The sequence below is a fragment of the Heterodontus francisci genome, chromosome 34 (genome assembly GCF_036365525.1).
Source record: "Heterodontus francisci isolate sHetFra1 chromosome 34, sHetFra1.hap1, whole genome shotgun sequence".
In the NCBI taxonomy this organism is placed as follows: domain Eukaryota; kingdom Metazoa; phylum Chordata; class Chondrichthyes; order Heterodontiformes; family Heterodontidae; genus Heterodontus; species Heterodontus francisci.
In genome coordinates, this window is record NC_090404.1 from 16841974 (window position 1) to 16855308 (window position 13335).

The window sequence follows — 13335 nt, forward strand, 5'->3', positions numbered from 1 at the left end:
GGGAATCCTGTGTCAGGGTGATGGACGTACTGGTGTTTATCAATGGGGAATGTGTCAGGGTGATGGACGTGCTGGTGTTTATCAATGGGGAACCCTGTGTCAGGGTGATGGACGTGCTGGTGTTTATCAATGGGGAATGTGTCAGGGTGATGGACGTGCTGGTGTTGATCAATGGGGAATGTGTCAGGGTGATGGACCTGCTGGTGTTTATCAATGGGGAATGTGTCAGGGTGATGGACGTGCTGGTGTTGATCAATGGGGAATGTGTCAGGGTGATGGACGTGCTGGTGTTTATCAATGGGGAATGTGTCAGGGTGATGGACGTGCTGGTGTTGATCAATGGGGAATGTGTCAGGGTGATGGACGTGCTGGTGTTTATCAATGGGGAATGTGTCAGGATGATGGACGTGCTGGTGTTTATCAATGGGGAATGTGTCAGGGTGATGGACGTGCTGGTGTTTATCAATGGGGAATGTGTCAGGATGATGGACGTGCTGGTGTTTATCAATGGGGAATCCTGTGTCAGGGTGATGGACGTGCTGGTGTTGATCAATGGGGAATGTGTCAGGGTGATGGACGTGCTGGTGTTGATCAATGGGGAATGTGTCAGGGTGATGGACGTGCTGGTGTTGATCAATGGGGAATGTGTCAGCGTGATGGACCTGCTGGTGTTTATCAATGGGGAATGTGTCAGGGTGATGGACGTGCTGGTGTTTATCAATGGGGAATGTGTCAGGGTGATGGACGTGCTGGTGTTTATCAATGGGGAATGTGTCAGGGTGATGGACGTGCTGGTGTTTATCAATGGGGAATGTGTCAGGGTGATGGACGTGCTGGTGTTGATCAATGGGGAATGTGTCAGGGTGATGGACGTGCTGGTGTTTATCAATGGGGAATGTGTCAGGGTGATGGACGTGCTGGTGTTTATCAATGGGGAATGTGTCAGGGTGATGGACGTGCTGGTGTTTATCAATGGGGAATGTGTCAGGGTGATGGACGTGCTGGTGTTTATCAATGGGGAATGTGTCAGGATGATGGACCTGCTGGTGTTTATCAATGGGGAATGTGTCAGGGTGATGGACCTGCTGGTGTTTAATTTGCCACCGGAAAAAAAAATTATCTTGTTATTATCATCCTGTTGATGTGGGATCTTGCTGTGCACAAAATGTAAATTGAAATTAGAGGAAACAGGACGGGGAGTCGGCCTTTCAATAAGATTGTGGGCGGTGATACTGAGGTGGGGTGTTCGGGGGATGTTCCGTCTGGGGTGCGCGGTTCGGTAAGATCCCACTGGTTTCCCCCTCTCACTGCGGGTCTTCCCGTCCCCCCCTCTCCCTCTCCCTCTCTCTCTCCCTCTGCAGGATGGTGGGAGGAGTCACTGGTACCCCGAGGCTGAAGCAGTGGATGGTCGAGCAAGTGGACAGCAAGCGGTACCCGGGCCTGGTCTGGGAGGACCGCAAGCTGGGAATGTTCCGGATCCCGTGGAAGCACGCCGGCAAGTATGACTACAGGCACAATGAGGACGCCGCCATTTTCAAGGTACCGCCCCGCCCTCCCCCCCTCCCCCCCTTCCTTCATGGCAGCTCCTGACGGGATCAGTGGGATATCGCAGGTCGGGGCCTGGGCCCACTGCGGGGAGGGGCGGTGGGGCGCTGGGGTCAGAGGTCGAAGATGAAAATCAAGGTCTCGATGCTTAAACCCCGGGTTCGGTTAACTTCGCAATGATCGGAAATAACGTTGCAGAGGTTTCACAACCAACCGCATATTTCATTTATATAACGCCGTTAAACGTTGTAAGATGTCCCAGAATTCGACCCTGAGCCACATGAGAGAATATTCGGGCAGGTAACCACAAGCTCAGTCCAAAGGGACAGGTTTTATGAAGTGTTTTAAAGGAGGGGAGGCAGAGAGGTTTAGGGAGGGAATTCCAGAGCTTGGAGCCCAGGCTGGTGAAGGCACGGCCGCTAATGGTGGAACATTGACCTTTCACCCTCAAGGGTCAAATCCATCCCAGACAAGAGGGGTGATGAAGATCTCTCTCTGAGGCGGGGACTGAGTGAGGCAGTGGGAGAGACACTGGGAGTATTTGATGTCCGGCGTGTGGAGGGCTAGGAGCGCGGGGTTCGGTAGATGAGGCCTAGTTTCTGCGCTGACAGGCCATGCTCTCTCTCAATAGGCTTGGGCCAAGTTCAAGGGCAAGTACAAGGATGGAGATAAAGTGGATCCAGCCTCCTGGAAAATGCGGATGAGGTGCGCGCTCAACAGGAGCACCGAGTTTATGGAGGTTCCCCAGCGTTCCCAGCTCGACAGCGCCAAGCCCTACAGAGTCTACAAGATCGTCGATGACTGCACTGACCAAGGTGAGTGTTCGCCCACTGCTCAGGTGGAGCCTGCCAGTGGGAGAGGGGGTGTGTGTTGGTAAGGCCTGTCTGCAACGGAGGGGAGATGGCATTTAACAGTGAGGGTGTGTATTGACACGGGTGCGGATTTTCTGTCAAGCCATGTCACTCTCTCCTCTGATGTGTGTTTAACGGTCTCCGTTCACAGGGATGCCAGCATCGGCTGTTGACCTGAACAGGGTGAAAGTGGAGATGGGGGAGGGGATTGGAATTGAGAGCGCGCAGCCCAGCAATCCCAGCAGCCAGCTGGGAACGATGGAGAAGGTGAGGAGCGGGGTGGTGTGCAGTCGGTGTGGTGGGGGGGGTGCAGGGGAACAAGTCGCACGGAGCATTCTGGCTGAGGGAGTGGGTCCCTGAGAAGAGCTGGACTGAGGGTGCTGAGTTAGATGTCCGCATATCCCAGCAGGTGATGAGTCCCAACAGGTAGACAGTGACTCTCCTGTTCCCATTTCCCAGCAGGTAGAGAGTGATATTCACTAGCTGGACCTTGAAGAGGCCTTTATTCCTCAGGCCCCCATTATATATATTTTATATGTCGAGGGGGCCTTTATTCCTCAGGCCCCCTTTATATACACACTTATATTTTTAAAATAACTTTATTAAAACCAGATAAATAAACAAAAAACTCAAATTAAAATGCGATTCTCGGCGTCGACAATGCACTCCAGTCCCTGCGGTGCCCACCGGTCGCGGAAGGCCTCAAGCGTACCGGCGGACACCGCATGCTCCTTTTCCAGGGACACCCGGGCGCGAACGTAACCGCGGAAGAGGGGCAGGCAATCGGGGAGGACGGACCCCCCGACGGCCCGCAACCTGGACCTGTGAATTGCCACCTTGGCCAGGCCCAGGAGCAGACCGACGAGGAGATCCTCCTCCCGGCCCAAGCCCCTCCGCACCGGGTGCCCAAAGATCAGGAGCGTGGGACTGAAGTGCAGCCAGAATTTGAGGAGCAGCCCCTTCAGATACTCAAAAAGGGGCTGCAACCTCGCACACTCCGTGTAAATGTGGAACACGGACTCGTCCAGGCCGCAGAAAGTACAGGCAGCCTGGGAGTCCGTGAACCTACTTAAAGGCCTATTGCACGGGACTGCTCTGTGCAGCACCCTCCACCCCAGGTCCCCGATGTAAAGGGGGAAGACTCCCGCGTAGAGAGACCTCCATCGGGGTTTCCCCTCGCCGCCAGATGGCAACGCGGACCGCCAGGGCGTGTCCGGCCGGCTGACGATGGCGAGGAAGTGGAGAGTGTGCAGGAGCAGCCCGTACAGGAAACCCCTCCGCGCCGATTGGAATGGCACGGAGGGCATTTCCGAGAGGCGGCTCGGGTTGTGCGGGACCGGCTCCCGAGGAGGGTTTCGGGGCCTGGGTCCGATGAGCAGTTCCGGCCGAGCGGGGGTCAGGTCGGCCGGGATCGCTCCGCACTCCCGAGCCCCCTCGCCACCCGCAGTGAGGGACGTCCCGGGGGTTTCGGCTACTCCTCCGCCCGCCGGACCGTCCCCGGAGTCGGCCGCCCGGACAGCCGAGGCGCTCTCCTCCGCCGGCGGGGGAGCGCCCTGACTGGAGGCGACCATGTTCCAGACTCGGTAAAGATCCCGGGAAAAGACAGGCAACTCCCTCAGAGAGGCGCGGCTAACGGACTCCACCGGGAGCTGCGTGTCGTCTTGAAGGCAGTGACACTGGCGGAAAAAATACGTCGCCAGCGCACACCATCTGGGAGGACGCTCGACGTACAGGTATCTCTGCAGGGTCCGAAGGTGGAGAGTCGCAGCCTGGGTGCGGACGCACACCAGCGACTGACCGCCCTCCTCGATCGGGAGACTCAGGACCGCGGCAGAGACCCAGTGTTTCCTCTTGCCCCAGAAGAAATCGACGAGTTTCTTCTGGATCTTGGTGGCAAATACAGGGGGCGGGGCCAAAGTGACCAACCGGTACCACAGCATGGAGGCCACCAGTTGGTTTATAACCAACGCTCGGCCCCTGTAGGAAAGCACTCGGAGCAGTCCTGTCCAGCGCCCCAGCCGAGCGGTGACTTTCGCCTCCAACTCCTGCCAGTTTGCCGGCCAGGCTTCCTCAGCGGGGCTAAGGTGGACTCCCAGATAGAGGAGGTGCGTGGTGCTCCACGCAAAAGGTGTCATCTCCTCCGGCAGGGAGTCCACCCGCCACTGACCAACCAGGAGTCCGGAACATTTCTCCCAATTGATCCTCGCGGAGGACGCGGCAGAAAAGGTCTGCTGGCAGTCGCGCATCCTCCGCAAGTCAACGGGATCTGTGATTGCGAGGAGCACGTCGTCGGCGTAAGCCGAGAGGACGACCCGCATGGCCGGCTCGCGCAGAGCCAATCCCGTCAACCTCCTGCGAAGCAGGCACAGGAAGGGCTCCACGCAGATGGTATACAATTGGCCGGACATGGGGCACCCCTGACGCACTCCTCTCCCAAATCGAAGGGGCGCCGTCAAGGACCCGTTAACTTTGACTAGACACTCTGCGGCGGCGTATAAAAGTCGGACCCGGGCCACAAAATGCGGCCCGAGTCCTAAAGCGCGCAGAGTCCCGAAAAGGTAATCGTGATCCACCCTGTCGAACGCCTTCTCCTGATCGAGGGAGAGAAAGGCGACCGACTGACCAGTCCTCTGGGAGAGATGGATCAGGTCCCAGACCAGGTGGATGTTGTCCTGGATGGACCGGCCCGGGACTGTGTAGGACTGGTCGGGGTGGATCATGTGGGCCAGCACGGAGCCCAGGCGGGTAGACATAGCCCGGGCAAAGATCTTATAATCCGTGCTGAGGAGGGAGACCGGACGCCAGTTTTTAAGCAGGCGGAGTTCGCCCCTCTTCGGCAGCAGGACGATGACCGCCCTGCGCCACGAGAGGGGCATCTCCCCGGTCGCCAGGCTTTCCCCCAGGACCCGCGCGTAATCGTCCCCCAGGACGTCCCAGAACGCCCTGAGGAACTCCACGGTCAACCCATCCAGCCCTGGGGATTTGCCCCTCGAGAGCTGGTGGAGGGCGCCAGTCAGCTCCGCCAACGTGAGCGGAGCCTCCAATCCTTCGGCGCCCTCCGGGCTGACCTGCGGCAGGTCCTCCCACAAAACTCTGCGCGCATCCTCGCTGGACGGATCCGGAGAAAACAACGCACTGTAATACGTCCGGACCAGGAGGCCCATTCCCTCCGGATCTGTGATGGAGGATCCGTCGTCGGCCAGCAGCTCAACGAGCTGCTTACGGACCCCCCCGCCATTTTTCCAGCGAGTAGAAGAAGGGTGAGGCGCGGTCCAAATCTTCCAGGATCTAGATCCGCGACCTCACGTACGCGCCTCGGGACCCTATGAGCTGCAGGTTCCTCAGCGCGCCCTTCTTCTCTTTGTACGCCTGCCACAGGGCCGGGTCCGCAACGGCATGACCGAGGCGGGATTCCAAGTCGAGCACCTCCCTCTCAAGGCGCCCGATCTCGGCTTCCCGCCTCTTGGTCGACCCCTTCGCGTACTCCTGACAGAAGACGCGGATGTGAGTCTTGCCCACATCCCACCATAGCCTCAAGGAGGGGAAGCCCCCCTGCTTACTTCTCCAGTCGGCCCAGAATCGACAGAACGAGTCCCGAAATCGCACGTCCTCCAGCAGCCGGTTGTTAAAGTGCCAGTACGAGGACCCCGCCCGCGTGCGGAACGGAGTGAACTCCGCCCACACCAGGCGGTGGTCCGAGCACGGCACCAGCCGCATTGAGGCCGCCGAAACGCGGGAGACGTACGCCTGCGAAATGTAGAGGCGGTCGATTCGCGACCCCCCTCCTCCAGACCTCCACGTGCAGGCGCTGAAGTCGGGATGGAGATTCCGCCAGACGCCCACCAAGTTAAGGGAGCTGATCAGTCCCCTCAACTTCTCCACCGACGCTTGGCCGCGCTGGGGACCGGAGCGATCCCCCACCTCGAGGGTGCAGTTAAAATCCCCCCCGAGGATGATGCACTCGCCGCTATCGATGGAGCTCAAGAGAGCGGACACTTCTTCAAAGAAGCGCGCTTGCAAAGCGCCGGGCCTGGGCGTGTACACGTTCACAAAGTGGAGCGGCACACTACCCAGGCGAACGGCGAGGTGGAGCAAGCGGCCCAGCACTAGCTCCTTGACCCCCAAGATCTCCGGCTGAAAAGTCGGGGCCAACAAGATAGCCACCCCACTAGAAATAGGGGTGAGGTGACTCATGTAGACCCCACCCTGCCACTCCAGGAGCCAGGTGGCTTCGTCTCCCGGAACGGTGTGGGTTTCCTGCAGAAAGCTCACCGCGTATCTCCCTTCCCTAAGGACTGAGAGATTGTGAAATCTGCGGTGAGCCCCTCTGCTGCCGTTGATGTTGAGGCTGGCTATGGTTATCTTCATGTCAAGGGTACTTAAAACCCGTCACCAACACCTCACTGTGAGGAGGGAGTGGAAGTGCACCTGGCCCTCCACTCCCCCAGCAACCCATTGAGGAACACATTAAAACGGCGCCTCTCAACCAGTTTCACGTCCGCGCGCTTGCCCGCTATCTTAAGGGCGGCACGGACGGACTGGATGATCAGCGCCAGATTCGACCAACGGTCGAGGGCCAGCTGAACTTTATTGCGGCAACCTCTGCAAGCCGCGAGGAAATCCCGGAGTTCCGCCGTGGGGATGAGAGGAGATTCGGTGGGAGGCACGAGGGACTCCACCACCTCACTGGCGATGGAATCAAGATCATCCTCCGTGCCCCGCACCGAATCCCCATCCTCCTCCGGGTCGTCACCGCCAGCGGCCGACACATCCACCACACACTGTGGGGCGGACGTCCCGGCCGCGCCAGCTGGTCCCACCTCCGTCACGATCCCACCCCCAGGATCGATGGCGGAGGAGTCCTCTCTGGGTTCTATTGTGAAACTGGAGCCTGTAGGCACCAGCGGTTCAGGACCCCCCTCCACCTCCATCCCCAGGCCAATGAGTGGTCCAGGGGAGACAGAAGTTCCGGACTCCGGGAAACCAGCCGGAGCCGAGACTGGAGGCGGCGAGAGGAGGCCATCTCCCGCTCCGCCAGCACCCACAGGCCCAGCAGATGGGGCAGCATTCTCAGTTATAACTGGGTCGGGTGTCTCCTGGTTGGTGGTGGACTCCGGCTGGGAGGCCCGACCCTCTGGGGCCTCGCCCTCCCCTTCATTCAGGGCACCCGACCCAGTAGCAGTGGCGGAATGGGCGGTTTCCCCAGGCTCCCCCACCACAAGCAGGGCCCCACTTACTCCTTCAGGAGGGGCCTCAAGTACCGGGGCCATCCCCTCCCCTCCATCCTGAGGAATAGGGAGCACCTGCCCGGACTTTGCAGCCTTGGTGGTGGCGGTAGGGGGAACCTGAGGACCAGAAACAGGAGGCAGCTCCCCTCCAACAGATGGGCCCTGCACCTCAGGGCCCTGTGTTATTTCTGTGGAGGGGTGCCTTCTCCTCTTTTTCGCACTTGGGCGCGGAGACTCAGAGACCTCCATGTCATCAGAGGCCTCCGCCTCCGCACCCTTTTTTCCCTTTTTAGTCACCCTGGGCCTGAGCCCAGCGCTGGGACAGGTGGATTCCACGGGAATGGGTTTTGGGCTGAGCTCAGGGTCGGGTTGAGTCCAAGTGTCCAGGGGACGCGCCTCACGATGTTTCTTTTTTCCCCGCGTCTTCCTTCCGCTCGGACGGACGCTCCCCTCCCCGCCAGAGGCTGTGAAAACCACAGCCTCCGGAACCGACTGAGCGGTGTCTGTTGGATCTGCGGGGGGAGTGGGAGGAGGTGCTGTGGAACCACTCTGGGCCGCCGAGGTGGAGCTGGCGGCCGGGAGGTTGGGGCAGTTCTTACGAACATGCCCCACCCCCTTGCAGACGTGGCACCGCGCCCCATCCGAGGTCCAAAAGACGCGGTAGGCCGTCCCCTGGAACTGCACATTAAATTGGCCCTCCGTGTCCTCCTCCCGCGCCAGCTGCATAAATAACTGGCGGCGGAAGGAGTAGATATGTTGGAGGCTGTGTTCCCGAAGACCAAGCCGGACTGGGGTGATCCCTGACCTCACCTCCCCCAGATGGTGCAGGTGGGGGAGGAGGAGCTCACTGGGAATGAAGGGTGGGACGTTGGACAACATTATCCGATGCGCAGTGGCCCCCAGAGGGTCCACTGGCAGGAAGGTCCCCCCCACAGTGAGCCCTTTACTCAGGGCCAGGGACACCGCCCGCTCGGTCTTCAAAAAGAACACAGCCTTCCCATACATCTTTGAGGCCGCAACAATGGCCGAGGGGCCGACAACCACGGCCATTGCCTTAACGCAGGCCTCAATAGACATGTTGGGGTGGGGATAGCTCTTCACCCCATGGCTGCATGTCAATAATTTAAAGGGTGACGGGGCCACGTGGGCAGCCACAGAAGCTGCAGCTGCGTAGGTAGTAGAGGGCCCCGCCACCGGTGATGAAGGGCTTGCCATGGGTCTAAGAGCTAAACCCACCCCAAATTGTGGACTTGCACACTAAATAACAGCGACTCACAGAAAAATTTGAAAAGACAAACAAACAAACAACAGGTTAGTGGAGAGGCTGAGGTAAGAGAGGAGAGGCAAAGGCAGGCTGGAAGGGATGACTTGCTTTCTGGAGGTGGTGCTCACAGTACACTTAAAACAAACAGTCTTTGAAGTTGGTCTTCCGGTCTTTTGGTTGGGGGAGTCGTCTTCACCTGGGTCAGCTGAAGCTGCCCAGGCACTATCTATCCCCTTCCGTCTGTTTAGCTGGGCAGCTTCAGCTGACCCAGGCTTGGCAATTGGGGTGGGGAGGGAGCTTCCCTGTGTGCTTTTGCAGCAGCACAGATTCCTGCTGAATTGGCAGCCCCACCCCTTGTTGTTCCAGCCACTTGTTCCTCCCCCAACAGTCCAAAGTAAATTACTGGTGTTCAGCACCCACCTCCAGACAAAGCCTTGTTTCCAAAAAATGTCCCTTTCTTCTCTTTAATGGAGACTGTTGTTGGAGTTTTCCTCTGCTTGTTGGTAGCTGCTCTCCCTTGCTCAGTGCAGCTCCTCTCTCCACCTCTGCAACCTCCAACTGCCACCAGCACTCTCAGCTGCACCTCGTTGAGGCTCTCAACACTCAGGCTCCCAAATCAGAGAGCAGCCAATCCCCGTGCTGTATCTGTCCTGGGAGTATTTGATGGGGACAGTGTCGAGGGAGCTTCACTCTGTATCTAACCCCGTTTTTTTTTTTTTTTTTTTTTTTTTTTTTTAGTGGGCAGCCAATCCCAGTTTTTTTTTTTTTTCTTTTTTTTTGTGCAGAGGGAGCTTTACTCTATGTAATCCCCGTTTTTATTTTTTTAGGTGGCCTTTATACCCCAGGCCCCTTCAATATAATCTATGTCGAGGGGGCCTTTATTCCTCAGGCCCCCTTTATATACATAATTTTAAAATAACTTTATTAAAACAGATAAATAAACAAAAAACTCAAATTAAAATGCCATTCTCGGCGTCGACGATGCACTCCAGTCCCTGCGGTGCCCACCGGTCGCGGAAGGCCTCAAGCGTACCGGCGGACACCGCATGCTCCTTTTCCAGGGACACCCGGGCGCGAACGTAACCGCGGAAGAGGGGCAGGCAATCGGGGAGGACGGAACCCCCGACGGCCTGCAACCTGGACCTGTGAATTGCCACCTTGGCCAGGCCCAGGAGCAGACCGACGAGAAGATCCTCCTCCCGGCCCAAGCCCCTCCGCACCGGGTGCCCAAAGATCAGGAGCGTGGGACTGAAGTGCAGCCAGAATTTGAGGAGCAGCCCCTTCAGATACTCAAATAGGGGCTGCAACCTCGCACACTCCGTATAAATGTGGAACACGGACTCGTCCAGGCCGCAGAAAGTACAGCTGGCCTGGGAGTCCGTGAACCTACTTAAAAGCCTATTGCACGGGACTGCTCTGTGCAGCACCCTCCACCCCAGGTCCCCGATGTAAAGGGGGAAGACTCCCGCGTAGAGAGACCTCCATCGGGGTTTCCCCTCGCCGCCAGATGGCAACGCGGACCGCCAGGGCGTGTCCGGCCGGCTGACGAGGGCGAGGAAGTGGAAAGTGTGCAGGAGCAGCCCGTACAGGAAACCCCTCCGCGCCGATTGGAATGGCACGGAGGGCATTCCCGAGAGGCAGCTCGGGTTGTGCGGGACCGGCTCCCGAGGAGGGTTTCGGGGCCTGGGTCCGATGAGCAGTTCCGGCCCAGCGGGGGTCAGCTCGGCCGGGATCGCTCCGCACTCCCGAGCCCCCTCGCCACCCGCAGTGAGGGGCGTCCCGGGGGTTTCGGCTACTCCTCCGCCCGCCGGACCGTCCCCGGAGTCGGCCGCCCGGACAGCCGAGGCGCTCTCCTCCGCCGGCGGGGGAGCACCCTGACTGGAGGCGACCATGTTCCAGACTCGGAAAAGATCCCGGTAAAAGACAGGCAACTCCCTCAGAGAGGCGCGGCTAACGGACTCCACCGGGAGCTGCGTGTCGTCTTGAAGGCAGTGACACTGGCGGAAAAAATACGTCGCCAGCGCACACCATCTGGGAGGACGCTCGACGTACAGGTATCTCTGCAGGGTCCGAAGGCGGAGAGTCGCAGCCTGGGTGCGGACGCACACCAGCGACTGACCGCCCTCCTCGATCGGGAGACTCAGGACCGCGGCAGAGACCCAGTGTTTCCTCTTGCCCCAGAAGAAATCGATGAGTTTCTTCTGGATCTTGGTGGCAAATACAGGGGGCGGGGCCAAAGTGACCAACCGGTACCACAGCATGGAGGCCACCAGTTGGTTTATGACCAACGCTCGGCCCCTGTAGGAAAGCACTCGGAGCAGTCCTGTCCAGCGCCCCAGCCGAGCGGTGACTTTCGCCTCCAACTCCTGCCAGTTTGCCGGCCAGGCTTCCTCAGCGGGGCTAAGGTGGACTCCCAGATAGAGGAGGTGCGTGGTGCTCCACGCAAAAGGTGTCATCTCCTCCGGCAGGGAATCCACCCGCCACTGACCAACCAGGAGTCCGGAACATTTCTCCCAATTGATCCTCGCGGAGGACGCGGCAGAAAAGGTCTGCTGGCAGTCGCGCATCCTCCGCGAGTCAACGGGATCTGTGATTGCGAGGAGCACGTCGTCGGCGTAAGCCGAGAGGACGACCCGCATGGCCGGCTCGCGCAGAGCCAATCCCGTCAACCTCCTGCGAAGCAGGCACAGGAAGGGCTCCACGCAGATGGTATACAATTGGCCGGACATGGGGCACCCCTGACGCACTCCTCTCCCAAATCGAAGGGGCGCCGTCAAGGACCCGTTAACTTTGACTAGACACTCTGCGGCGGCGTATAAAAGTCGGACCCGGGCCACGAAATGCGGCCCGAGTCCGAAAGCGCGCAGAGTCCCGAAAAGGTAATCGTGATCCACCCTGTCGAACGCCTTCTCCTGATCGAGGGAGAGAAAGGCGACCGACTGACCAGTCCTCTGGGAAAGATGGATCAGGTCCCGGACCAGGTGGATGTTGTCCTGGATGGACCGGCCCGGGACCGTGTAGGACTGGTCGGGGTGGATCATGTGGGCCAGCACGGAGCCCAGGCGGGTAGACATAGCCCGGGCAAAGATCTTATAATCAGTGCTGAGGAGGGAGACCGGACGCCAGTTTTTAAGCAGGCGGAGATCGCCCCTCTTCGGCAGCAGGACGATGACCGCCCTGCGCCACGAGAGGGGCATCTCCCCGGTCGCCAGGCTTTCCCCCAGGACCCGCGCGTAATCGTCCCCCAGGACGTCCCAGAACGCCCTGAGGAACTCCACGGTCAACCCATCCAGCCCTGGGGATTTGCCCCTCGAGAGCTGGTGGAGGGCGCCAGTCAGCTCCGCCAACGTGAGCGGAGCCTCCAATCCTTCGGCGCCCTCCGGGCTGACCTGCGGCAGGTCCTCCCACAAAACTCTGCGCGCATCCTCGCTGGACGGATCCGGAGAGAACAACGCACTGTAATACGTCCGGACCAGGAGGCCCATTCCCTCCGGATCCGTGATGGAGGATCCGTCGTCGGCCAGCAGCTCGACAAGCTGCTTACGGACCCCCCGCCATTTTTCCAGCGAGTAGAAGAAGGGTGAGGCGCGGTCCAAATCTTCCAGGATCTGGATCCGCGACCTCACGTACGCGCCTCGGGACCCTATGAGGTGCAGGTTCCTCAGCGCGCCCTTCTTCTCTTTGTACGCCTGCCACAGGGCCGGGTCCGCGACGGCATGACCGAGGCGGGATTCCAAGTCGAGCACCTCCCTCTCAAGGCGCCCGACCTCGGCTTCCCGCCTCTTGGTCGACCCCTTCGCGTACTCCTGACAGAAGACGCGGATGTGAGTCTTGCCCACATCCCACCATAGCCTCAAGGAGGGGAAGCCCCCCTGCTTCCTTCTCCAGTCGGCCCAGAATCGACAGAACGAGTCCCGAAATCGCACGTCCTCCAGCAGCCGGTTGTTAAAGTGCCAGTACGCGGACCCCGCCCGCGTGCGGAGCGGAGTGAACTCCGCCCACACCAGGCGGTGGTCCGAGCACGGCACCAGCCGCATGGAGGCCGCCGAAACGCGGGAGACGTACGCCTGCGAAATGTAGAGGCGGTCGATTCGCGACCCCCCTCCTCCAGACCTCCACGTGAAGGCGCTGGAGTCGGGATGGAGATTCCGCCAGACGTCCACCAAGTTAAGGGAGCTGATCAGTCCCCTCAACTTCTCCACCGACGCTTGGCCGCGCTGGGGACCGGAGCGATCCCCCACCTCGAGGGTGCAGTTAAAATCCCCCCCGAGGATGATGCACTCGCCGCTGTCGATGGAGCTCAAGAGAGCGGACACTTCTTCAAAGAAGCGCGCTTGCAAAGCGCCGGGCCTGGGCGCGTACACGTTCACAAAGTGGAGCGGCACGCTACCCAGGCGAACGGCGAGGTGGAGCAAGCGGCCCGGCACTAGCTCCTTGACCCCCAAGA

The 13335-nt window shown here is 59.6% G+C and overlaps 1 protein-coding gene across 5 annotated transcripts in view; it reads left to right on the forward strand.

Moving 5' to 3' along the window:
• The window catches only part of LOC137349117 (interferon regulatory factor 8-like), a 74620-nt gene that overhangs the window by 41995 nt on the left and 19290 nt on the right, over nt 1–13335 (forward strand). For all 5 annotated transcript variants that reach the window (XM_068014476.1, XM_068014475.1, XM_068014474.1 and 2 more), the window contains exons 2-4: nt 1362–1539; nt 2177–2360; nt 2548–2663. In XM_068014476.1, coding sequence (XP_067870577.1) covers nt 1363–1539; nt 2177–2360; nt 2548–2663 — 477 coding nt within the window. In that variant the 5' untranslated portion in view covers nt 1362. The remainder of the gene's footprint in view (nt 1–1361; nt 1540–2176; nt 2361–2547; nt 2664–13335) is intronic.